Here is a 27866-nt window from a genome sequence, read left to right as displayed (position 1 = left end):
GGGTTGTGAAAGAAATTGTCACCTGGAAAAGGTACTTAATACTTTTATTCAAAAATTGGTTTATGAGAGACAGCAATGGATAAAAGGTAGACACAGGGAAGCCTAGGTGTTATTAGTTTTCATTTGGTAGCTATCCAAAATAGAATAGTTAAATAAATAATCTTGTAGTATTTAAAGCTTATGTGTGCATTAGCACCAACAAGGATGTTCAGGAGTTATATCCTGACCAGCAAAGGCCTATGAAAAATTGCTACTCACTACCCAAGAATGAGGAAAGCTGTTTCTATGGTGTTTTCCTTTCATCAGAAGATGTTAGCCTAGGGCCAGGGAATGAGAGAAGGTAAGAAGAACCAATCTGACAAGACTGGTTCTCATCAGGAATTACTACCCCAGACACAGAACAGGGATAGCTGAGAAGGAGCAATTTCTGACAGGAATTACTACCCCTGGGAGAATGAGAAACAAGCGTTTTGCAATGAGAAGCTAGGCATGATAGAAAGTTAATGTCAGATTTTGCCGGTGGCAGAAAGACAGCCACAGAGTGGTTTACTGATACTACCCTTGTTCCTGGGTATTACAGTAAGGTAATATTGAAAATATATTGCTGAGATTGACAGTGAACTAAGTTCTGCTGGTGTTCTACAAATGGAGCTAAGGCAGTCAGGACAGACATTCCTGTGCTAGAGACTAACACTTAGTATAGGTAAACCAACACTGCTGGCTCCTTCTGCCACCATATAGACACTTTTGGGTATGGGAAGATTAGTTTCTTATCAGTATAAGAGGGGATAAACAATCCAGTGCTAGAAGTGGGGAAGGAATAGCTAAGTAGGTGGAACTGTGACCCTGTTTGTGACAGAAGTCCGAGCATAAGCCTAAGTGAGTTTGAGTGGAGCTATTCTAGCTTGAAGGAAGGGTTGGTTCTCCAGTAAGAAAAATCCAGAGAAAGCTTTGTAGAAAAAAGGAAATGTTTTATCATGAGTTGAAGTACTAGAGAGGATTCGTTTGATGTAAGGCCCCGTTAGAAAACAAATGAGGAACTGCAACCACAGGCTGGTCCACATACAAATCTAGCATCCAAAACATTGGTCTTATTTCAGTTCCGCATATCAGAATTCAATATTTAATTAATTAAAATAGGATATATTGTTGAAATCAGTTCTATGGGATTATACTGTAATATGGAAGGTAAGCTAATTTGGGTGTATTAAACTACAAGTTATTATTGTAAGAACATACATTTACAGGTCACTTGACATTAATGATAGTGTAAGCATTGAAATAGAGGACATAGTACTACCCTGAAATGCTGGCAGCCTATTTCTGTACTCAGCAATCCATGCACTTACAAGCCATCCACCTATATAATTGGGTTCTCCCTTTCTCTAAAGTATTCACAATACCTACCAACAAAGCAAGAAGATAGCAGCCTATAGATTAGAAAAACATACATGTAAGCTTTTTTTCCCCTGCTTACTTTATATCATATCTCTACACTAGTTTCTAACATCACACAATATTTCACCTTCTCTTACAACTGCACAAGTTCCTAAATTGCATCTTATAAGATAACATTGCAGATGAAGATAGATATGAGGCTCCAAAGAATCAGTTTGTATTACTGATTAGTCATAGCACATCAACACAGCCCTACTTCTTTAGGGAGTAAACAGAAAAAAAATCTTTTTTTCATCTATGGTTAAATGACTTATTTCACCCAAATGACCAGAAGAGCCACGTTAAAATAAAATAATATAAAATAAAAAAATCCAACTCTCCAGTCCATCTGAGAAAATGATAAACTGTATCATTCCTTTCATTCCATAAAGAAAAAACACTAATGTTTTTCTCTTCAAACTCTGTACCAACCTACAAACTTTAACAATGACACACATTTTATATTAACCAATAATAAACACAAAGCTCACCATGCATCACCTGAATTCTTATATATGGTGGAGGCGGTCCTTTCCTCTTTCCACAGTTGTTTCTGCCTCATCCTGCGTGTCTCTGTGGGAATGAGAGACAGTTGTGGCACTTCCCAGAGGAAAAGGGATAAACTATTTCCATGCCAGGCCAGAATACAATCTGTACACCCAGTGATTTTGGAAGGTCTGGATAAATTACATATCAAATGTTTTATCCACTATTATGTTTACATGGTGAAATAATTCTACTAGATTAAAAAGGCACAATTTTCCTTTCTGGAGCTCTTGCTAGTTTGTCTATATTATGTTATGTTTTTCTAGATGTTATAATTTAGGCCACAAATTCAAAACTGGAAGTCAGACCAGTGCTGTTAGTAGGATTTGTTTTATGCTACTAATGTAAAAATTTACCAGAGTAATGAAAAGTATTTAGTTTACAGACAACTGCTTTCAAGGGTTTCTATCTAAGAATGATATTTTATTTAACTTGAAACTGGGACGTCAGGTATCTGCTGAGGCCATAGCAGGGCTCACAAAGCAATGCTGTATTTCACATCCCCTCTGATATACTATGGATTGCAGTTGTCATTTTTTTTGAAAAGACAGAAATGCAAATAACTGACATGTTAATGTTTGAACTTTTAGTACTGCAATTATTCATGCACAGTAACTTGTCTAGAGCATTTTAAATTAACATTCTGTCTTTTATCTTTTTTAGTTATTTAATAGTCAAAAGCAAACAGTGATGCAAAGCTCTGCAATAGTTCTGAGGAACCACTGAGTTATGTCTCATAGATTCATAGACTTTAAGGCAGTGGTTCTCAAACTTTTGTACTGGTGACCCCTTTCACATAGCAAGCCTCTGAGTGTGACCCCCTTATAAATTAAAAATACTGTTTTACATATTTAACATCATTATATATGCTGGATGCAAAATGGGGTTTGGGGTGGAGGCTGACAGCTCGTGAACACCTCTGTAATAATCTTGCAATCCCCTGAGGGGTCCGACCCCCAGTTTGAGAACCCCTGCTTTAAGGCCAGAAGAGTCCATCACGAGCACCTAGAGTCTGACCTCCTGCACATTGCAGGCCACAGATCCTCATCCACACCCACTCCTGTAATAGAACCCTAACCTCTGGCTGAGTTACTGAAGTCCTCAAATCATGATTTAAAGACTTCAAGTTACAGAGACTGCACTAGTTTAAAGTGACCCGTGCCCTCTGCTGCAGAGGAAGGCGAAAACCCCTGCCAATCTGACCCAGAGGAAAATTCCTTCCTGATCTCAAATATGGCGATCAGTTAGACCCTGAGCATTTCAGCAAGATCCATCAGCGAGACACCTGGGAAAGAATTCTCTATAGTAACTCAGAGCCCTTCCTACCTAGTGTCTAGAGTTGCCACCTTTCTGTTGGCTGGTAACCAGAACCCCGAGGCCCCATGCCTGCCCCACCTCTTCCCCCAAGGACCCACCCCTGCTCCACCTGCTCCCTCAAGGCCCTGCCCCCTTCTCTGCCTTTTCCCCTGGACCTCCCTTCTCCACCTCTTCCCCCCCATGGCTCTGCCGCTGCTCCACCTCTTCCCCCACCGTTTGCTCCTTTCCCCCTGACCCATCACTTCTTGGATTGTCTCAAGGAGCCTGCCTGCAGGTAGGAGATGGCCCTGGCAGAGAAGGATCTGGTGCGGGTTAGTGACCCAGTGCCTCCTCCTGCCCCACGGTAACCGGACTTTTGGGTCGGATGTCATTTAGGGTTGCCAGGTCCCCTTTTCAACCGGACTTTCCAGTCGAAAACTGGCACCTGGCAACCTTAAATGGCACCCGGACACAGAAGCCAAAACCTGGACTGTCCGGGTAAAACCCGGATGGGTGGCAACCCTACTAGTGTCCCATCACTGGCCTTTGGAGATATTTGCTGCTAGCATGCCATTGTAGGCAGTCTCATCATACCATCCCCTCTGTAAACTATCAAGCTCAGTCTTGAAGCCAGTTAGGTTTTTTGCCCCCACTGCTCTTCTTGGAAGGCTGTTCCAGAACTTAATTCCTCTAATGGCTAGAAACCTTCATCTAATTTCAAGCCTAATATTGTTGATGGCCAGTTTATATCCATTTGTTCTTGTGTCCACATTGGAGCTTAACTTAAATAACTCCTCTTACTCCCTGGTATTTATCCCTCTGATGGATTTGTAGAGAGCAATCATATCTCCCCTCAGCCTTCTTTTGGTTAGGCTAAACAAGTAAAGCTCTTTGAGTCTCCTCCAATAAGGTAGGCTTTCCATTCCTCAGATCATCCTAGTAGCCCTTTTCTGCACTTGTTCCAGTTTGAATTAATCTTTCTTAAACATGGGAGCCTAGAACTTCACACAGTATTCCAGATGAGGTCTCACCAGTGCTTTGTATAATGCACTTCCTCTATCTCTACTGGAAATACCTACCCTGATGCATGCTAGGTTTGCATTAGCCTTTTTTCACAGTTGCATCACACCAGCAGATCATAGTCATCCTGTGATCTGCTAATACACCCAGGTCTTTCTCTGCCTCTGTCATTTCCAACTGATAAGTCCACAGCTTTTAGCAAAAATTCTTGTTTTTAGTTCCTAAGCGTATGACCTTGAACTTTGCACTATTAAATTTCATCCCATTTCTATTACTCCAGTTTACAAAGTTGTCCAGATCGTCTTGTATGATATTCTGGTCCTCCTCCATATTGAGAATACCTCCCAACTTTGTGTTATCCGCAGATTTTATTAGCAAACTCCCACTTTTTGTGCCAAGATCATTAGTGAAAATGTTAAATAAGATTGGTTCCAAGACGGATCCCTGAGGAACACCACCCATTATCTTCCTCCGGACTGACTGTTCACCTTTCAGTATGACTTCACCTTTCATCAGTGATTTTATTGATAGATCCATACTGTTAAGCATTACAATAGATGATAGTTCCATGTTGTGCTGACAGGGTGTTAGGGTGCACATTTGGTATCAGTGATCTTTGGGTGAATGGATTGACACCAGCTCTGGCTCTAGTATTTCTGCTGCCCTGGGTAAACTGGAAAAATATCCAGCCCACACAGCCTGCAGTGACTTACATAATAAAGTCACTAAATGGCTTTCACCCCCTAATGAGATAGACCAGAAGGAAGTGCAGTCACAGACTACTGCAATCCAACACTTAATGCAAAATTGTTGGTTTTGTGCTTAGTACATGGGTTAATGTAATAAATGCAAGAGACTATAGATAGACAGATGAGATACCATGCATCTTTAATCTGGAATTTGGAGTCAGTACAGTAGTGAGAGGGGTCTATTTCAGTCAGTGCCAGTCTGTGGGGCTTCAAGCTCCATGTGAGTATGCCATTAACCAAATCTTCCTCTCTTCCACTATCACTTGTTATAAGCAATGTCCCTGATCATCTCTGTTACATGTGGTCAAAGTCCTCTGGCTTTGGTCAAGGTGAGCTATTTTCAATATTTATAAATGTATTATTAACTTTTCAAGGGTGCAGAAAATGTTCAAGGTGCCTCCTAAAATGAGCAAAGGCTTGGTCCCTGCCACATAGCAAATTCAAGGAGACAAGCTGAGTGAGGTCCTGACTAGAGAGGAAAGGGGGGCATGTGGGGATGGAGCACAAGTCCATCTTGCTGGTCACTCAATGAGGCATGTGTACCCTTGGCAGCGTTGCTTTCCTCTTTGGTGTCGACCCACACTTCGGGGTCAGGGAAGGAAAATCTGGTTCCCACTAAAGAGATGACTCCCCCCCCCCCATGATGGTTTCAGATAGTTTTTTCCCTTTGCACTGAGAATGTGTAACCCACTGGTGAGTGTATGTTACAAGTCACTGTCTGCAGTGATCCATAGACCACAGAGGATATGAGTTGTTACAGCCACAATTTAAAGCAGCTTGGATGTTTAGCTCAAGTTTTAGTAACATTATATGTGTAAAACTCATACTTTTAGCTCTGTAGGTCCCTGGTTCAATCTCGCATATATTAGTCAAGATGGTGGCCACTACAAGTGCGCTTCAGGGACCTCAATCCCTGTTCCCTACAGAGATGAGACTAGTGATGTATTGAGAACTGTGTTAAAATTGACAGATTTCAGAGTAACAGCCGTGTTAGTCTGTATTCGCAAAAAGAAAAGGAGGACTTGTGGCACCTTAGAGACTAACCAATTTATTTGAGCATGAGCTTTTGTGAGCTGCATCCGATGAGGTGAGCTGTAGCTCAGGAAAGCTTATGCTCAAATAAATTGGTCAGTCTCTAAGGTGCCCCAAGTCCTCCTGTTCTTCTTCCAGCACGAGGCTTTTATGTTTTTATCTAACCTTTCTTTTCCTGGGCCGTGAACGTAACAGGCTTCGGGGTGGGAGTGAGGGGTACAGGGCAGCAGACACTGATTTAGCACCACCCCTCTCTCATCTCCTCCTCCCCGCCCTGCAACCCCCTGGCTCCACCCTCCTCCCCCCCCTCCCGCCCCCGGATCCTCCCCCTTCCCTGCCCCAGCCCGCCCCCTGTTTTTCCCTCCTCCCCCTTCCCGCCCCCTGATGCTCCCTGCTCCTCCTTCCCTTCCCCCTTCCGCCCCCTAACTCTCCCCCTTTCCCGCCCCCTGGTCCTCCATCTTCACCCCCGTTCTGTCCAGGCTGTGAAGGGCCTGGTGCCTCGCAGGGACTACCACTCCCGGGAAGCAGCGCGCAGGGGCGGGGCAGCAGGCGAGCGCGGTGACGTCACGGGACGGGGCGTGGCCTGCGTGAGCGTGCCGCGGAGAAGGACGCGGTAGCTCTAGCGGGGCGGCCGAGCAAGGCTCTGTGGCGTGTGGGGTGCCCGGCCCCTCCCCCGCCCCCCTCGGCTGCTTGCGGCACCGGGCACCACAGCGAGGCCGGGGCCGGGCAGCCGTTGGGGGCCAGGAGCCGCCGGTATCCGCCCCGCTCCCCGTGGGGCTGGGGCCCCCGCGGGCCGCCGCGATGAAGTGACAGCGGGCGGGCTGTGCAGTGCGGCTGCCGGGCGGCCCCCTGTGCCCGCGGGGAGCGCTGCCGGCGCGGACCCGAGCCGAGCGGCCGCGCCATGAGCTACCAGCAGCAGCTGGCCAACTCGGCAGCCATCCGCGCCGAGATCCAGCGCTTCGAGTCCGTGCACCCCAACATCTACTCGGTCTACGAGCTGCTGGAGCGGGTGGAGGAGCCGGCGCTGCAGGGCCAGCTCCGCGAGCATGTCATCGCCATCGAGGGTAAGGGTTGCGGGCCGGGGGCTGGGCTGTCGGGGGCGCTGGGCCGGTGGGGGTGGACGCTGCCCTGGGGGTGGGGGTGGGGCTGCGCCAGGGCCTTGCTGCAGTGCCCGCGGGGCTGGATGCTGCTGTGCAGTCTGTTGGCTGTGCCCGCCTGGGGGCTGCCCTGCTTGGGGGAGCTGCACCGGCCTGCCTGCCTGCCTGCAGAGCCCTTGCTGGTGGGTGCTGCCCTGCAGCCTGCCCGAGGGGTGGCTGTGTTGGTGCGTGGGCCGCTTTGAGGCGCAAGAGCGGGGTGGCTGGATCCGTCCTAGGCAGTGGATGCCGATGCCCAGGGCTGGGTTCTTCTTTATCGCCCTCTTCTCCGCATGGGATAGCGCGTTAGTTTCTGTGCAGAGGAGCAGCGTAGATCTCCCACCTAGCTAAAGCTGGATTGGGCTGAGGCTTGGGGCGGGGGAGCAGAGCACTGTGGAGTCAAGTTTCGAGGTGCTTGCAGATCGCTGCCAGGATAGGGAGAATAGCGATCTTGTTAGGGCTGTGTTGAGGCTAAGGGATGAGTCTTTCCTGCATTCGGAGGGATTTGGTGCAAGGGGAATTCTTTGGCTTTCTGTTTGTGTTGTAAACCCTTATGCTATAAATTCCGACTTAGATATATTAAAGGGCAAGCAAGTTCTACAGCTGGTTTATAAGACAACAGTATATACAGTATAAGAACGTAGGTGCGGAGTCTGCAAAGTAGAGAGAACCAGTTTTACTTCATAGATGTGAATATGCATCTACCTATAGGACAGTTCTGAGTAGGCTATTGAACTGTCTTGGAGGTGCATGATTACAAATCCATTGCTTCTGAAAACTCAGGTAAGATAAGCTTTTTCTGTTAGATGTGTTGATGCAGCAGTATGGGAATGCATTGGAGCAAAAACCGTATATGATATAGGGAAGCTATCGAGGTCAAAAGTTGATGACCTGGACCAAATTTAGGGCAGTAATTACAAACTTTCGCAATAGCTTTCAGTATGCCTTTTACTGTAGGGGACCTACTGAGTTATGACCTCGTGGTCCTACCATTAATCTGAAGCAGAAATCAAGTTAGCAGAAGAATAATTGGAATTGACATCTAGCTAAAACCATTCAGCTTGGGTTTCTGTCTTGTCTTTTTAAAAGCATTTGTAATGAAAACCTTATAGGAATAGATGCTGTTGAGGCACAGTCATTTGAAAGACTTAATTACCCATCTTGAGTGTTATGAAATACAATTTGCGTGGCGACACACATATAATGTTACATAGCGAGTTAGTATTTGAATAACATAATAGATCTGAATAGCAAAACATAATGACAGCAATGACCAATTTGATAAAAGACATAATTTGATCCAGTGATGCATGGGGGTGGGGGGAAGGGTTCAAACAAATGCATCATACTGCTGTGTTTGCTTTGTGGTGCTTGTAACTTACCTGAAATCATGGCAAATGGTTGTCATTCTGCTTGCTCCTGTTTCTGATTCCTCTACTTTACTTTTCATTGAAGGTAATGGAAACTTATTAATGTGCACTGTTGGGAGAATGTAACACGAGCAACCACTTTTTTCTCAGTACTGTCATTTTTTCTCCCTCAGAGAGAGAGAATGCCCTGCTTTATAATGTTTTCACTGGTAGGTAACATTAAGTATGAAGGGTATGCATCATCTTCTGTAGATGAGATGCCCCGAATGTCCTACTACAAACAAGTGCATATTCATCCCTCTAACAAGATTTTGGATTAGAAGAGGCTCTCTATAATGCATCAAATTTCCACTAATCTGTTGATCCATCTAAAGGGAATGTGAAATCAAACTGTGTGTATATCTATCTACATAGCATATAATTTATGTATGTATTCTCATTTATCCCATATTATCTATATCTGGCTCACTTCATATGAAAATCATTGAGTTTTTTAATAAAACTAAGATGATGCATGGCAGTGCTGATATACTTCAAAAGCTGGGTCTAGGAGTTGATGAGTAAAAATTTCTTAAAGCATTTTGTAGCTGTGTTACTTGCATTGGACAGTGAGTCAGGAAACCAGTAAAACTGAATCATGAGAAACATGAATGAAAAAAGAGATCTTTTAAAATCATGCTACCTTATGTTCTCAGGGCTTTCCTGGTAACTGAGACTCTTGTGTGGCATTCATTCTATTTAATCAACCATTGGATTGTAACATTCAAGTCAACAAGCTCACTCTTCATTCATGTTCAATTTGCTTTAAAAGATATAGACATCTTCAGGGATAATTTATCAGATCCACAGTAATTTCCTACAGTGTATAAGATTGCTATACTCTCTTAGCTCAGCTTCTTTTGGTTATGTAAGAAACAAGTATCTGTACTTCTGACTGAACTTCATTGAACTTAGTGATATTTATGAAATATTGGTATATTCTCCGAGGAACCTTCCCCAAGGAAGTTGTCTTTCAAATTTGTTTGCAAGTTTGACATATTTGAGTAACAAAATGTGTGAATACATTGTATAACTTGCTGTGGTTTGTACAACTCCATAGTTATTAGTAGTCATGTGAAATGTTGGGGTGTAGTTGCAGGAAAACTGATATGTATGGCATGACAAATTTTGGTTAAAATGGAGTATAACTTTGACACTTATACCTTAGCAGGTACAACAAATCTGGTGGTAGAGAGAAATATGCCTGATGCCTCTGCAAATGGTATACCTGCTACTGCTGGATTTCTGATAAAGTCAGATTAGAATGGATTTGGAATTTGAAATCTGATAACTGAGTGAGGCTTATTTTAATGAATTAAAAAATACAACATCATTCTGAGAACTCCCTAAGTAAAAAAGCCATTTATCTAACAAATCGTTTAAAAATTGTAAGTACCATAGATCTTTAATTTCTAAAGCTATTGTGACATTATTATTTTAACTTTAATACCTTTTAAAAAAGATATAATGGGTTATGTCAGTGCAGCTGCTGGAACAAGAACTATTGAAATATCTTGAAACTCAGCCAGCTACAGTCGTTGACCCCATGATACTTATGATTTTTTTTGTTGTAATTTCTTTGCATTCATTTAGCTCTTGAGATGCACTTAGTCCTATAGAAGTAAGTGTATTTGGCAATCACTGAATGTGCTACCACACTGAACCTATATGATAGTATATTGCTTACCGTACATGATTCTCAAAGGTAGTGTTAAAGCATTACAAAAAATCTTGCTGATATTTGTGAACTTGTGTATATTGTTGCCTGAGTTATGACAATTCATAATGTCAGTTTTACTTTAGGTTCTTAGGGTTGCAGTATTTGTGTTCAAACACTGCTTGGAAATGTTTTGCTTAAAAACTGTTTAATTAAAACTTTTAGTTGTTTGTGTTTAATATATTTTGGCACAAGTCTGTGCCTTTGTCTTGAAGTTCAAACACCACCTAACTGAAGTATAAAATGAGTTATAATTTTCATTTGTTACACTTGAGATTTAATTGACTTACCGATATTCCTGAAATGTTACAAAACCCCAAGCAGTAACTGAAGAAAGTAATGTGTAGTATTCTTTGCGCAAAGTGTCTTAAAACAGGGCTGTTTTAAGAAATTTATCAAATATACCATGAGATGCCCAAAATATTTGGGATTTAATATCTGAATGTTACAGCAGGTATGTTGATGCCATTAAGTGAAAGATAAGTAATTAAATTGGATCAGTTTTCTTGTTCTGCTCTCTCCTGCTTTTATCAGCTCCACCTAGCATTTGATTATAAAAGCTTAACCACTGAATGGTATTTCTAGCATCAGTAATATTTTAGTAATTCTTGGCAGTATTATAGGACATCATTTAGTGATCTGTGGTCTGTAATTAAGCCAACATTACCGACTACACCAAACTTTGCTGTGGTACTTCTGTTTGCTACACACAACATAACTGACAGCTTAAGTTACTTGGTCTAGGTTTTGTGTCTTATAATACATTTCTAATTCTTCATCCAGAGGCACACTTCTTATCCTTAATACAGCTACCACAACCTTCAACACTGTTCCCTCAACTTATCCTTCTGCAAACACAACTTTACCAAATTTCTCCCTGCCAATGCTATATATAGCACAACTATTAGTTGTAGTCTGTGTTGGGTGGAGCTAATTGGTAAAACACTGCTTCAGGTGCTGATCAGAATACATTCGCTTGTGTTGGGGAGAGAGAGGCAGGAACCCTGTGTGTGTGTGTGTGTTAAACACCAAAGGACTTGGGCTGAAAGATTAGCTTTAATTGACATCTGCAACGGATAAAAAAAACTGGGTTTTTTCCATTCATTTGCTTCTTTAGGATGTATAGAAAGCCTAAAAGGTGGGGTTTGTGTGTGTGTGTGTGTTTTTTTTTTGGCAGGGGTAAGGTGAGGGTATTTTACTTGAAAATTTTGGATATGTTAATTGGATAGCCTTCAAATTTGGTGAAGGTCTTGCTATATGTCCCGGAATGTTCAGTGTGAATCTCTCTCCCTTTTAATTGGAAGGGAGGAATAGCTAAAAGATTCAAAGGTGTAATGCCTCCAGAATGATAGTTGGCTACTTAATTCAGTAACTAAATTCTAGCAATTGTATTAAAAATAATTTTCTTCTGCATTGCTCATTGTTTGCTTTCACATCATGTGACTAGAGAAGTAACATCAGTGTTTGAGTAGCTAAAACCTGAATTTCTAATTTAGGGGAGAAGGGCAGATGAGTTTTAATTTTTTTTTATGTATAAAATAGGTTCAATCCCAATTTTAGTTTTTCTTTTGCCAGGTCACCTTTAAACCTCACGTCCTACTACTTGTAGTGGCATCTGAAACCACCCTGGGCGGGGGCAGTGGGTTGGGGAGGGGAAGGAATCTGGCTCTTAAAGCTGGCAAGCTCTGCTTCACGTTGCTTCTTTTAGCTCTGTTGTCCTTGATCTGAGAGTACAGTAATAGTCCCACCACAGGAATAGTTCTAGTATATCAATACCAGGTGTGATATGAGAATAATACAAAAAAATAGGGACTAAAAGGTAGAGAAGGAAAAACAGAAGCATGTTGCTCATTTTTGGAGTTGGAATTGCATTAGTTTCTTTTGGTTACTAATTCAGAAACCACCATTATTGCATTAATAGCTGCAAGATACAAAATAAACACCTGCCTACTCATAAAAGAAACTTTACTTGGTATACCATAATGAGGTAGTAGCGTGACCCAGATAGCATAGAGTTATTGCTGCTGCTCCTGCTCAACTTCTAATCTGTCATGTGTGCCCCTCATTCCCTATGAAAATGTGGTCATGGCTAAGTGGTGATTAACACAACAGTGCATGAGCAATGTCTGTGCTTCCTTTTCACCTTTCCATCTAGTCAGTCCTAATGTACAATATTTTTAGGTTTTAGAAAACCTGACTTTGATGTGCTAATAAATTCAATTTGAATGGCATCTCATTTTTCAAGATCAGAGCTGGAGTATGTAGATGTAAGCTGCTGTACTTAATGTGTGCCTCCTCATAGGCCTTGAGGTAAGGCAGTTTATCAGGAGGTAACATGTTTCTGACAGATTCCTTTTAGGTAGGGGGTGACAGATGCTTACCTCTCTGTCAGGTTGTCGTGTATTGTCTGCCTCACAACAATGGTTGCTAAGCCTGATGCTAATCAAAAGATTGTAAAATCTACAGGAAAGAGAACCTACAGGAGAAAACAGCACAGTGAGGGTGGTTCTGTTCATGACTAAGATCAAAGGATTATTCTGATATCGGAGGCAAGCTGATATCTCATGAATGGAAGATCACAGCCAAGTCTGGCTGTAAAATGCTGGACTTTGAGTGACTATTGCTCTATAAAACATTAAAATGCCTGGTTAAGTCTAGGTTCTAGAATGCATGTTATGATTATATTTTATTTGTAACCATTTGTTTCCAATATATCTATTTGCTATCACTTGAATCTCTATACTTGGTTAAATAAACTTGTTTTCACTATAAACATAAGTGCTGTGTGTTAAAGTGAGTGGTCTGAGGTGTAATGGTAAGCTGGCGTGTATTGTTCCTTTGGGAGCAGTAAATCTGAGTCTCCTGTGGAGTAGGGGCTGGATATTCCAGGGAGATTCTTGGAGGACTCTGGATTTGGAGTGTGCCTATTGCTAACCTGTAAAGAGACAGTGGGGCCTACGTAGGCCTAGAGGGGAGTGTTCATGTTGCCTGTGGCTGGTGGAGTTAAGAAGCTGAGCCGTGGCAGACATGGACAAGGCTTGCCCAAGGTAAGGACACGTGGCAGCAAGGTGTCTCATAGCCCTGGGTATCCCTGAGGCATCATGTTTGGCATAGATCTAAAACATCTCTTCGAGATATAGTGGCTGCTTATTGTTAGTCTAACCTAATTAGGTTATTAAGATTTTGGACTAGGAAGGAGGAGAGTTGAATTATTTTAAATATTTGAATTGCTCATACTAATGTGAGATTTATTTTTGACTTGTTTTTAGACACCCGGTGCTTTAGATCAGTGGCTCTCAACCTTTCCAGACTACTCTACCCCCCTCAGGAGTCTGATTTGGCTTGTGTAACCCCAAGTTACACCTCACTTAAAAACTACTTGCTTACAAAATCAGACATAAAAATACAAAAGTGTCACAGCACACTATTACTGAAAAGTTGCTTGCTTTTTCATATTTACCCTATTGTAAAATAAATCAATCGGAATATAAATATTGTCCTTTCATTTCAGTGTATAGTATATAGAGCAGTGTAAACAAGTTGTCTGTATGAAATTTTAGTTTGTACTGACTTAGCTAGTGTTTTTTATGTATCCTGTTATAAAACTAGGTAAATCTTTAGATGAGTTGATATACTCATTGGAAGGCCTCCATGTACCCAAGGGTAAATATACCCCTGGTTGAGAATCACTGCTTCAGTGTAGTGGTTTTCAACCTGTGATCTGCAGACTGTCTAAGATTTCCAAAGAGGTCCACACCTCCATTTGAAATTTTTTAGGGATCTTCAAATGAAAACAGGTTGAAAAACAACTGCTTTAGTGCAAGACATTGCTGTGATTCAGCAACATCATTAGAAGGTGGTCTAATATTAGCTCTACCTCTGAGGTTTCTCTGGTGACAAGTATGATGAAATTTATTTTTTGCCTGAGGTATTGAAACCTAGAAATCAAATGGCAGAGGTCATTGAATCAAAGTTCACGGAAGGGGAAGACTCTACCTATTTTCCAGGTATATGGAATAACTTGCCCAAATGCTATGTGGCTCTTCAGTTTGGATATTGAATGTGCTACTAAAATTGCTTAATATATATGTGTGGTTGCAAATACAAATTCTGGGCTGACTTCTTTAACTAGTGGAGAAACACCCATGTGCATGTAAGTGTACTTCATGTTTAAGAATCATATTTAAATGAAGTGTATTTGGCTGCAGTGCTGCTCATTCTCCACACTCTATTTTTGGGCTGGATTGCTGTCATTACTTGAGCTGCTGCTGCTGCTCATTCTCTTAGCATACTGAATAATTTAAACACTTTTGTAGCCATGGAACTTTGTACTGAAATACTGTCAAATCTTGAGCTGGGGCTGGGTTGTTATTTAAATAAGGCGTCTAACGATCATCTGCTGTGTATGTTTATGAAGTGCTGATAAACTATGGCACTACGTGAATAAGTGTTAAAGGAAATAGTGCAGGTGAGTGCCAGTTGATGTGGTGTAGTGCAGTGCAAAGGGTCTATCCTCATGAGATGGTCATGGACATTACACTTGTTTATCTTTGAAACAATGAGCGTGCTATGCAGATCAATCCAAACAAGTGACAGTAAAATCTTGATACCACATTACCCAATAATATCATGTCATGTTTTTGAGACACACCTATAGATTTTTCTGAGGGTAAAAAAAATTCAGGGCAATTTTTCATTTGCATGCACATCCATGTGCCTTAGTTACTATGACTCAAGTTGTGCAGTGCTCTGAGCTGGTAACCCCCCCTGAAATTTAATAAATACAAACCAAACAAGTTTTCTAAGACTTAGTGTAAGGATTCTGAAGTCTGACAGCTTGAGGCTGTCGCAGGTCTGGACATGTATATCTATTTGGAAAGCTGGCAATCTCCTCCCCTTTCTAAAAGCAAAGCACCTGTTTCTAGCTGCAAGATAATGAATTTTAAAGATCCTTCCAGTGACAAAAAAGCTGTCCCTAGCTCAGAGCTAAGTCTTGTCATGGTGGGTGTAGTTTTTTGGGCAGTGCTGAGGGAGCCCTGATTTTGGCAAGACAATAAACTTTTTTGTGAAGGGGAGGTTGGGGTCTAAATGAACTTCAAATCTTAGAGTAAGTCATGGGGAGGTGGGTTAGTAAGAGGGGGTTCAAGTGAAGCAGTCAAAGGTGCAGGATAAGTCTTAACACATGAATTTCTTTCACAGATCTGATTTGTATGTACTTTCTGTGTGTGTACGTGAAAAGACACCATGCGATTAATGGTGATTCTAAATAGGGATAGTGGTCTAAATGTATGCCTCTGTATACTATCAGGTGGTTAGAGCAAAACTGCATTAAAGCCGTTTTTATATTTCCACTGTGGGGGGACAGATTTGTGATCTCGAATCCAACAGACTTTTAAGTTTGACAAAACAGAAACACTTCCCTGTTGTGGGTGGTATGATAGTGTTGGTTCCTGATTGCACATTTGTTCGGCCCTCTCTATGCACAGTTAGTTTTACTAGCTTCAGTAGCATATACATAATTCATAATGGCTTGTATCAAAAAAGAAAAGGCATTCCTGCCAAATTAAGACTACAATAGGTTTAAAAATCATGAAAATATTAATTACATAGTCTCAATTGCTTGGTTTCATTCTTATCTAGTGGATGATACATTCTGCTAATAGTTGTAGTAATATGTTCTTAATTGATTGGGATATGTCTCTCTAACGGTAGAATTTTGTTTGCTTTTCTTCAGCTAATAAAAAATGACTGTAGAAATTTGTAGCTTCCTTTCTTCCAGCTTCTAAGAGGACACTAAATTGATGCCATTGTGATAATATCAAAAGCTTAGTGAAGGAGTGGGTATAGCTGATTAAAAACACAATGCTGTGGTAATACTCTGTTCTCAAGCCAGAGATGGACATTTTACTAGTAACAGCTGAGAATGACCTCTCTTTTCTTAAAGCAAAGAAATAAAATAAGAGATGCTCTTGCGATGAATTATTCTGATATCTTCAGTCAATTGTGTTATGAGGGTTTAGTAGATTTTCCAGGCAGTGTGCAGACTTCCCATGCCTTTTTGTTTGGGAGTATTAGTGTACATCTGTACGGAATGATAACACAGCATAAATTAGAAGTTCACACTGCAATGTGTATAAAACCATTGCTTTTAATTTCTGTTTAAATTAGTAAGTCTTATGCACTCTGTAAGCAGTGTACATGCCGTAAAGAAAATCAGGCTCAAGCTTTAAAATCAGATTTTGACAGATCTTATGCACTGAAAGTGAAAATACATACTGTAACATACAGCTCTGTTGTCCTAATACATCGAGATCAAAGCTATCTCTACACTGCCTCATAGCTGAGACTGGGGGCGTGAATAGTAGTGTACACCAAAGCAGTGTGCACCTTTTGAAGAGGACTGCAGTAATGAGAACTAGGAACCTTTTATTTCACACTCACAGCATTCACATGGTGGCGGGGGTTACAGTGCAGCACTTCTGTGGGCTCTGCTATTCACACCTCTGTAGTTTAAACTGTGGGGCAATGTCCATGAGCTCCAAGACCATGCAAAGCTGACTATTAATTTTGGGTGCTCAATCTGAGCCACCCTAAAAGGCTTGACTTTTTCTTTCCAGGTAGTGGGTGCTTTTCCCGTTAAATAGTGGTAAATTGTGGTGTCCCCAAGGAATCTGTACTGGGCCCAGTCCTATTCAACATATTCATAAATGATTTGGAAAAAGGGGTCAACAGTGAGGTGGCAAAATTTGCAGATGTTACAAAACTACTCAAGATAGTTAAGTCCCAGGCAGACTATGAAGAGCTATAAAAAGATCTCTCAAAACTGCGTGACTGGGCAACAAAATGGCAGACGAAATTCAATGTTGATAAATGCAAAGTAATGCACACTGGAAAACAATTCCAACTATACATATAAAATGATGGGGTCTAAATTAGCTGTTACCACTCTTGAAAGATCTTGGAGTCATTGGCTAATTCTCTGAAAACAGCCACTCAATGTGCAGCGGCAGTCAAAAAAGCAAACAATGTTGGGAATCATTAAGAAAGGGATAGATAATAAGACAGAATCATATTGCTTCTATATAAATCCATGGTACGCCCACATCTTTAATACTACATGCAGATGTGATTGCCCCATCTCAAAAAAGATGTATTGGACTTGGAAAAGGTTCAGAAAAGGGCAACAAAAATTATTAGGGGTATGGAATGGCTGCCGTATGAGGAGAAATTAATAAGACTGAGACTTTTCAGCTTGGAAAAGAGATGACTGGGGAGGGGGTGTGTGGGTGATATGATAGAGGTCTATAAAATCATGACTGGCATAGAGAAAGTAAATAAGGAAGTGTTTACTCCTTCTCACAACACACAAACTGGGGGCCACCAAATGAAGTTAATAGGCAGCAGGTTTAAAACAAACAAAAGGAAATATTTTTTCACACAATGCACAGTCATCCTGTGGAACTCCTTGCCAGAGGATGTTGTGAAGGCCAAGGCTATATAACAGGGTTCAAAAAAGAACTAGATAAATTCATGGATGGTAGGTCCATCAATGGCTATTAGCCAGGATGGGCAGGGATGGTGTCCTTGGCCTCTGTTTGCTGGAAGCTGGGAATAGGCAGCATGGGATGGATCACTTGATAATTATCTGTTCTGTTCATTCCCTCTGGGGCACCTGGCATTGGCCGCTGTTGGAAGACAGGATACTGGGCTAGATGGATCTTTGGTCTGACTCAGTATGGCTGCTCTTATGTTCTTAAAATCAGGCACCTTTTGTTGAGCACTCAGAATCACTCTTCACTTCCAAAATCACTGTCTCAGTGGTTATTTTTATCTTAATCCTTTACTACGTAAACAAAATGATGATTAAAAACTGTTCTCATGTCCACTTTTCCTTTTTTAATAAAGGATTTGAGTCTTTTCACCACTTGGAAATGGTCATAATACTTAATTTAAGGCTATTTAATATTTGAAAATCCTTTGTAATTTGTCTTTGACATCCTTGTAAAATGGGTATTACCTACAGTTTCTGAATGACGAAACATTGCCACTAGAGTTCCCTGAGGTTATAGCCACAAGTAAGAGTTCCTGGTCCCTTGCTCAGATGTCACCTCTCTCTCAATTGACCTGTCCTTGTTATCTAACATTGTGCATGATGTGAAGTCCCGTAGGCAGAATTCTTAGTGGATAAGAGTCTAAACTCGTGATACTGAAATTACTACCAAGGGGTCACTGGTTCTTGACAGCAGTTGGACTGAGTTAGAAGAAACCATGATGAAACAATCTAAAAACAATATTTTCAGTGTTTGAATTCTTGGTACCTTAAACATTTTTACGCTTGGGTATCTGTTGGTCAGTGTATTTCACCTCAGTAGAGATGCTTAAGGCTCTTTTCCTGTTCCTCCTTTGAATTAAGACTCACTGCTGGAGTGCTGCAGCACTGCACTCTGATGTCTGATCTCCCTGTCAGTTTACTCGGCCTTAATCTGAGAGCTACTCTAGGATCACTGCTTTTCACAACAGAGCTTGAGAATACGAATGAGTCGCTCCATGTCTAGTTGGCAGCCGGTATCAAGTGGAGTGCCCCAAGGGTCGGTCCTGGGGCCGGTTTTGTTCAATATCTTCATAAATGATCTGGAGGATGGTGTGGATTGCACCCTCGGCAAGTTTGCAGATGACACTAAACTGGGAGGAGAGGTAGATACGCTGGAGGGTAGGGATAGGATACAGAGGGCCCTAGACAAATGAGAGGATTGGGCCCAAAGAAATCTGAGGTTCAACAAGGACAAATGCGGAGTCCTGCACTTAGGATGGAAGAATCCCATGCACCGCTACAGACTAGGGACCGAATGGCTCGGCAGCAGTTCTGCAGAAAAGGACCGAGGGGTTACAGTGGACGAGAAGCTGGATATGAGTCAATAGTGTGCTGTTGTTGCCAAGAAGGCCAATGGCATTTTGGGATATATAAGTAGGGCCATTGCCAGCAGATCGAGGGACGTGATCATTCCCCTCTATTCGACATTGGTGAGGCCTCATCTGGAGTACTGTGTCCAGTTTTGGGCCCCACACTACAAGAATGATGTGGAAAAATTGGAGAGAGTCCAGCGGAGGGCAACAAAAATGATTGGGGCACTGGAACACGTGACTTCTGAGGAGAGGCTGAGGGAACTGGGATTGTTTAGTCTGCAGAAGAGAAGAATGAGGAAAGATTTGATAGCTGCTTTCAACTACCTGAAAGGTGGTTCCAAAGAGGATGGCTCTAGACTGTTCTCAGTGGTAGCGGATGACAGAACAAGGAGTAATGGTCTCAAGTTGCAGTGGGGGAGGTTTAGGTTGGATATTAGGAAACGTTTTCACTAGGAGGGTGGTGAAACACTGGAATGCGTTACCTAGGGAGGTGGTGGATTCTCCTTCCTTAGCGGTTTTTAAGGTCAGGCTTGACAAAGCACTGGCTGGGATGATTTAATTGGGGATTGGTCCTGCTTTGAGCAGGGGGTTGGACTAGATGACCTCCTGAGGTCCTTTCCAACCCTGATATTCTATGATATTCTATGAATGATTTCAGAATAGCAGCCGTGTTAGTCTGTATTCGCAAAAAGAAGAGTACTTGTGGCACCTTAGAGACTAACAAATTTATGTGAGCATAAGCTTTCGTGAGTTACAGCTCACGTCATTGGATGCATTCAGTGAAAAATACAGGTGAATGTTTCACCTCTCAAACTGCTAGGGACGAACTATGCGTTCTCAGTAATTGAAACCTGTGAAAATTCTTCTAAAAGCAGCCTGAAGATGCTGGATACTAAATCTGCCTTCCTGCTGACTCTGTCAAATGGTGTTGGTGTCCTTTAATGGAGAGGAGCTGTTTCCACTCTGGTCTGTCTTCTGCTAGTGAATTTGTTTTTTAAAAAAAAAAAAACCTTCAGGTAGAGAAGACATCCTAGAACTAACCTTATATCATCTAGGTATTTCCTTCACATTGTAGTTTATTTTATGGAAACAAGGCTTAGAAAAGAATAGTGCATGAAGAAACCATACCACTGTTCCTCTTCATGCTCCATACAGCTCAAGAATGACATTTTCCTCTCATCAGTACTAGTTATCAGTGTTATCTAGGACAAAACATTGTTTTCTTAATTTGATATATTGCCTTTCCTTTGGCGTTAAACGGATCTCCATATAGGTTATATGGAGAAAGTATTTACATCCGTTTAACTTTATCATCAGCAATAGCTCATCCAGGTTTTCAACAGTACGTTTAATCATGATACCTCATTCATCCTGACCTTCATAGACACGAGTTTAACAAAGTATGAACCTTCTAGATGTGTGAAACCTGGAAGCTACTTCAATTCCTAGCTAAAATGTCAAACCTCTGTAGATGTGAGTGACTCACTCACCTGATGTGAGCCTCAACCTCAGCCTGCTCCAAATATCAGACCTTCTCCAAATTTTTATAAGTAGCTTACATTAGGGATAGTTTCACTTACCTAAAGATCCGGTTCTCTGTCCTTAGTTCTTAAGCTCAGGTTATGTCTCCACCAGTGCTTCCCAAACTTGTTCTACCACTTGGGCAGGGAAAGCCCCGGCCGGGCCGGTTTATTTACCTGCTATGTCCGCAGGTTTGGCCGATCGCGGCTCCCAGCCAATGGGAGCTGCTGGAAGTGGCGACCAGTACGTCCCTTGGCCCATGCTGCTTCCAGCAGCTCCCATTGGCCTGGAGCAGCGAACTGCGGCCACTGGGAGCTGCGATTGGCCGAACCTGCGGATGCAGCAGCTAAACAAACCATCCCGGCCGGGGCTTTCCCTGCCCAAGTGGTGGAACAAGTTTGGGAACCACTGGTCTACACTATTAAAAATAAAATCCCCATGGCAGCAAGTCTTGGAGGCTGGGACATAGTTGGGGATTGGCCCTGCTCCGGGCAGGGGATTGGACTAGATGACCTCCAGAGGTCCCTTCCAACTCTGATATTCTATGAACTGACTTGGACTTGTGCTACAGGGCTAAAAATAGTAGTGTAGATGAAATCTGAAATCTGGCAAGAGGGAGGGTCTCAAAGCCTGGGATCCAGCCTGAGTGGGAACAACATAGATGGAATCTTTGAGACTCTCTGCTGCTGTGTTTGCAATGTAGATGTACCCTCAGATTTCTGGCACTGAACTTCTTTACCTCCATGTTTGTTTGCTTATAGCTGCTGGACAAGATTCCTACGAAAACTGTGCAACTTCAAGCTGCTGGTGCAAGTCCTCACCACAACCTTCTTAATCATCAGCGGATGACTCGCTAGTTCTTGATTGGCTGTGAATTGATGTAAACATATTGGGAGTCCTGTGCATTATAGAACTCTGTCTTCCATCTGTCCTTGAAAAGATGGAGTTCTGGTTAACCAAAAAAAGAGGATCTATTTTTTTTACCTTTTTAAGCTCAAATACTAGAATGTGAAATTGATTTAAAATCATTCTACAAAAGACCAGAGTGGATAGTCTATTAACGTCAGTTGTATTCCAGGAGATATTAAAATGTTTGAGGGCCTCCAATATTTGAAGTTTGTAACAGATGAAATCAATGTATCAAGCATGAAAATAATCCAGTAGGCTGACTCCTGGAAGTATTAAGGTGTATTTTGCAGGGTATTCTTACTCTTGGGCTCAGAAGCCTACAGCTCTGTCCAATGAGACTTGCAGTGCAATCATTTAAATGGCAGTTACTTTAACAAGCACTTCAAGAACTTTTCTGCTTGGCTAATGCAGCTTTGAGCTTTCCTGCCTCCCTGGGTTGCAAACAAGCAAGGGATTAAATTCACCAAAAAAACTTGAATTTTTTTTTTCATTTTTCTTGAAATAACTTGTTGCCTTGCCTTTTTCATTCACTAAGAACTACTTCTTGCTTCTTTCCACGAGTAATGGCCAGACCACTGGATATTCATATAGGAAAGTAATAGTTGACTTGTCTTTTATTTCTTAAAATAGATGACCTCCACTGTTCCAGACGGAACCTTATTATATTTTTTAAAAAATTGTATGATCTCTACAAGTTAATAGAATTCTAGTTTTATCATCTATAATACTAGTATTGGCATCCTTCACCTACTAATTAAAAAAAACTGCTGGTTTTGGATGCCACCTTTGTCCGGGTAGTGCCGCAGCAGTTCAACAGAATGCTCATTCTCCCATAAGGCACTTAGGTTCAGAGCCTAGTTAGATGAGTTATAGCTAAAGCAGCGTTTGTCTTCCATTTTGATGATGAAGTTGCTTCCTGTAATTTTTTTTTAATATAGCACCAAAACAATTCCAGCATGGTTGAACCAGTGACTTCAGTAAATTGAATAAGGTATGCACTTAATATGATGGAATGTGTAGTTATTAAATATCTTCTAGCATATTGTAAGTGGATTGTGAGGGACAAGGTTGAAGATAGAATACTTCAACTAGCCAGACAAATGTGATTCCAACTGCTCTGCCTTGGATGGCACAGTTAAAAATTAAACATTTGTGAACCAGTCCATTTTTTTACATCATAATTACATAGCTCAGAATCCTGCTGTCTGACTGGATTTTTCCTTCATTCAGCCCACTTTACAAGTAAATGTTTTCCATGAGTACTTTATCTTCAGATGCACATGTATGTCTGCTGATAGATCCTACAAGATGAGTTGTAACAGTGCAATATTGTAATTCCACAATTAGACCAGAATTTTACAAATTAGCTTTATCGCCATCTCTGTGAACTTTTGTATTAATTAAATGCTAAGCACTATAATGGGATGGGTCTATTTAACTTGATCTCATAGTAAAACTAAGAAAAAAATTGCACACTATGGAATCATAGAATATCAGGGTTGGAAGGGACCCCAGAAGGTCATCTAGTCCAACCCCCTGCTCAAAGCAGGACCAATTCCCAGTTAAATAATCCCAGCCAGGGCTTTGTCAAGCCTGACCTTAAAAACCTCTAAGGAAGGAGATTCTACCACCTCCCTAGGTAACGCATTCCAGTGTTTCACCACCCTCCTAGTGAAAAAGTTTTTCCTAATATCCAATCTAAACCTCCCCCACTGCAACTTGAGACCATTACTCCTCGTTCTGTCATCTGCTACCATTGAGAACAGTCTAGAGCCATCCTCTTTGGAACCCCCTTTCAGGTAGTTGAAAGCAGCTATCAAATCCCCCCTCATTCTTCTCTTCTGCAGGCTAAACAATCCCAGCTCCCTCAGCCTCTCCTCATAACTCATGTGTTCCAGACCCCTAATCATTTCTGTTGCCCTTCGCTGGACTCTCTCCAATTTATCCACATCCTTCTTGTAGTGTGGGGCCCAAAACTGGACACAGTACTCCAGATGAGGCCTCACCAATGTCGAATAGAGGGGAGCGATCACGTCCCTCGATCTGCTCGCTATGCCCCTACTTATACAAGATCAAGTGGAGTGCCCCAAGGGTCGGTCCTGGGGCCGGTTTTATTCAATATGTTCATAAATGATCTGGAGGATGGTGTAGATTGCACTCTCAGCAAATTTGCGGATGATACTAAACTGGGAGGAGTGGTAGATACGCTGGAGGGGAGGGATAGGATACAGAAGGACCTAGACCAATTGGAAGATTGGGCCAAAAGGAATCTGATGAGGTTCAATAAGGATAAGTGCAGGGTCCTGCACTTAGGACGGAAGAACCCAATGCACAGCTACAGACTAGGGACCGAATGGCTAGGCAGCAGTTCTGCGGAAAAGGACCTAGGGGTGACAGTGGACGAGAAGCTGGATATGAGTCAGCAGTGTGCCCTTGTTGCCAAGAAGGCCAATGGCATTTTGGGATGTATAAGTAGGGGCATAGCGAGCAGATCGAGGGACGTGATCGTTCCCCTCTATTCGACATTGGTGAGGCCTCATCTGGAGTACTGTGTCCAGTTTTGGGCTCCACACTTCAAGAAGGATGTGGATAAATTGGAGAGAGTCCAGCGAAGGGCAACAAAAATGATTAGGGGACTGGAACACATGAGTTATGAGGAGAGGCTGAGGGAGCTGGGATTGTTTAGCCTGCAGAAGAGAAGAATGAGGGGGGATTTGATAGCTGCTTTCAACTACCTGAAAGGGGGTTCCAAAGAGGATGGCTCTAGACTGTTCTCAATGGTAGCAGATGACAGAACGAGGAGTAATGGTCTCAAGTTGCAGTAGGGGAGGTTTAGATTGGATATTAGGAAAAACTTTTTCACTAAGAGGGTGGTGAAACACTGGAATGCGTTACCTAGGGAGGTGGTAGAATCTCCTTCCTTAGAGGTTTTTAAGGTCAGGCTTGACAAAGCCCTGGCTGGGATGATTTAACTGGGAATTGGTCCTGCTTTGAGCAGGGGGTTGGACTAGATGACCTTCTGGGGTCCCTTCCAACCCTGATATTCTATGATTCTATGATGGTAAGCTTACACTGAATCTTAACTGTGAAAGACCAGATGTAAAATATTGTACCTGCAAGATGTTACTATAAAAAGGATTTTTTTAACCAGTTGTAGATTTTGAGCATTTTTGCTATCTTAAGCATCAAAAACTAAGTATTATGTATAGTTGGATCACAATGGTAAATTACCCATTGATGAAATAAATAAATATGAACAGTTTTTTTTAAAAAGCAGCTAAATGTCTGGTGGCCTTAATTAAATCTATAAGTTTTCTGCATTCCTTCAGTTTACATACACTTTTTCAAATGCCTTAGCTTAATCTAAGTAGATTTCTTTTGATATCGACATGGCATTCTTGGATTTAAAGCTGCTAGTTTGGAATTTAGATGAAAATACTTAAGTGTCTAACTCCAAAATATAAGGAAAAATATTGATGTACTTAGATGAAATGAAGTGAAATTTGTAGGAAGAGTAATTTTGATCTTAATTGGTGTTTCCATTAGCAGAGAAAAGAGGCAGTCATATTCAGTGGGATTCTAGTGTTCGAAAAACACTGTTTAAGATTTAGTGTATTTGTGAATTTGTCAGTGGAAGGAGGAATTCTCCATATTGCTGCCAATAACATTCCTTTGTTAGTATTGTATCTTTAGTGAGAAATCTCTCCAAAACTCTCTTGGTTGAGTTCAAGACACTCTTGCAGTGAATTGGAAACAGGAGCTTATGGCACTTACAAGCGGAGGATTAACCTATCAAACAGGATTAGCTATTTACTCTGAGTTTCTGCAAAAAAATACCATACAAATAGCTTACATAATGCTCTTATCAAGGAGTATCAACATCACCGCCTCCCTGAGATGGCCCAGACTTAACTACTTCCTTCTCCTTTCCTTTCCGTTTTCCCATTGCTTAATTTCAGCAAGGCTCTTAACCAAATACCGGAAATAAACACCTAGGATCAATAGCAAGGTTTGTAATTTTAGCTTGTCTTTTTTATTATCCTTCTATGAAAGCAAAGAAAGCTAAGGAATATAATCCTAGCATGTGAACAAAGAATATTTTTGTTTGGTGTTGCTTGAGACCAAAATCTCGAGACCAATAAAAGGAGAAGAATGGCATTTCGACAGTACTTTAGTAAATGTGTTTAAATAGTTGTTTGAGCTGTTTGAATTTCTCCTGCAACTTGCTCATTTTACAACTACAGATGAAGTTTTCTAACTGTCCTTAACTGATGCTGGGTTTTGTCCATATGTATCATCACCAGTAGGCTGATGGGCAGACAGTGCCTTGAGTTACATCTGTACATCCCTCTCAATTGCCTTTATGGTAATTCAGGTTTTAGAGAAGATAATTTGACTTACCCCAGCAGTGTAGACAAGGCCTAAGTCGACCTAAGTTATGCTACTCCCACTACATGAATAACATAGCTGGAGTCGAGATAACTTAGGTCGACTTACCGCAGTGTCTTCACTGTACTGCATGGACGAGAGATGCTCTCCCATTGACTTACCTTACTCTTGCAGAGCCACTGGCCATTATCTTTGAAAACTCGTGGCGAACCGGGGAAGTCCCGGATGACTGGAAAAAGGCTAATGTAGTGCCAATCTTTAAAAAAGGGAAGAAGGAAGATCCTGGGAACTACAGGCCAGTCAGCCTCACCTCAGTCCCTGGAAAAATCATGGAGCAGGTCCTCAAAGAATCAATCCTGAAGCACTTGCATGAGAGGAAAGTGATCAGGAACAGCCAGCATGGATTCACCAAGGGAAGGTCATGCCTGACTAATCTAATCGCCTTTTATGATGAGATTACTGGTTCTGTGGATGAAGGGAAAGCAGTGGATGTATTGTTTCTTGACTTTAGCAAAGCTTTTGACACGGTCTCCCATAGTATTCTTGTCAGCAAGTTAAGGAAGTATGGGCTGGATGAATGCACTATAAGGTGGGTAGAAAGCTGGCTAGATTGTCGGGCTCAACGGGTAGTGATCAATGGCTCCATGTCTAGTTGGCAGTCGGTATCAAGTGGAGTGCCCCAAGGGTCGGTCCTGGGGCCGGTTTTATTCAATATCTTCATAAATGATCTGGAGGATGGTGTGGATTGCACTCTCAGCAAATTTGCGGATGATACTAAACTGGGAGGAGTGGTAGATACGCTGGAGGGGAGGGATAGGATACAGAAGGACCTAGACCAATTGGAAGATTGGGCCAAAAGGAATCTGATGAGGTTCAATAAGGATAAGTGCAGGGTCCTGCACTTAGGACGGAAGAACCCAATGCACAGCTACAGACTAGGGACCGAATGGCTAGGCAGCAGTTCTGCAGAAAAGGACCTAGGGGTGACAGTGGACGAGAAGCTGGATATGAGTCAGCAGTGTGCCCTTGTTGCCAAGAAGGCCAATGGCATTTTGGGATGTATAAGTAGGGGCATAGCGAGCAGATCGAGGGACGTGATCGTTCCCCTCTATTCGACATTGGTGAGGCCTCATCTGGAGTACTGTGTCCAGTTTTGGGCCCCACACTTCAAGAAGGATGTGGATAAATTGGAGAGAGTCCAGCGAAGGGCAACAAAAATGATTAGGGGACTGGAACACATGAGTTATAAGGAGAGGCTGAGGGAGCTGGGATTGTTTAGCCTGCAGAAGAGAAGAATGAGGGGGGATTTGATAGCTGCTTTCAACTACCTGAAAGGGGGTTCCAAAGAGGATGGCTCTAGACTGTTCTCAATGGTAGCAGATGACAGAACGAGGAGTAATGGTCTCAAGTTGCAGTGGGGGAGGTTTAGATTGGATATTAGGAAAAACTTTTTCACTAAGAGGGTGGTGAAACACTGGAATGCGTTACCTAGGGAGGTGGTAGAATCTCCTTCCTTAGAGGTTTTTAAGGTCAGGCTTGACAAAGCCCTGGCTGGGATGATTTAACTGGGAATTGGTCCTGCTTTGAGCAGGGGGTTGGACTAGATGACCTTCTGGGGTCCCTTCCAACCCTGATATTCTATGATTCTATGATTCTTCTTGGGGGGGTGGGACTGGAGTACCAGAGTTGACCGGAGAGTACTCTGCCATCAATTTAGCGGGTCTTCACTAAATACGTTAAATCGACACCTGCTGCGTTGATTGCAACAGCGTTGATCTCCCTGGTAATGAAGACAAGCCCGTAA

The 27866-nt window shown here is 42.1% G+C and overlaps 1 protein-coding gene across 6 annotated transcripts in view; it reads left to right on the top strand.

The window, feature by feature from the left end:
* The first annotated feature begins 6652 nt into the window (after window positions 1–6652).
* AGAP1 (ArfGAP with GTPase domain, ankyrin repeat and PH domain 1) overlaps window positions 6653–27866 on the top strand; it is a 694100-nt gene continuing 672886 nt past the window's right edge. For all 6 annotated transcript variants that reach the window (XM_073306802.1, XM_073306800.1, XM_073306804.1 and 3 more), the window contains exon 1: window positions 6653–7144. In XM_073306802.1, the coding sequence (XP_073162903.1) occupies window positions 6982–7144 (163 nt within the window). In that variant the 5' untranslated portion in view covers window positions 6653–6981. The remainder of the gene's footprint in view (window positions 7145–27866) is intronic.

This window comes from Lepidochelys kempii, chromosome 11 (assembly GCF_965140265.1).
Source record: "Lepidochelys kempii isolate rLepKem1 chromosome 11, rLepKem1.hap2, whole genome shotgun sequence".
In the NCBI taxonomy this organism is placed as follows: domain Eukaryota; kingdom Metazoa; phylum Chordata; order Testudines; family Cheloniidae; genus Lepidochelys; species Lepidochelys kempii.
Note: the sequence above shows the minus strand (reverse complement) of the source record. Positions and strands in the feature narration are given on the sequence as shown.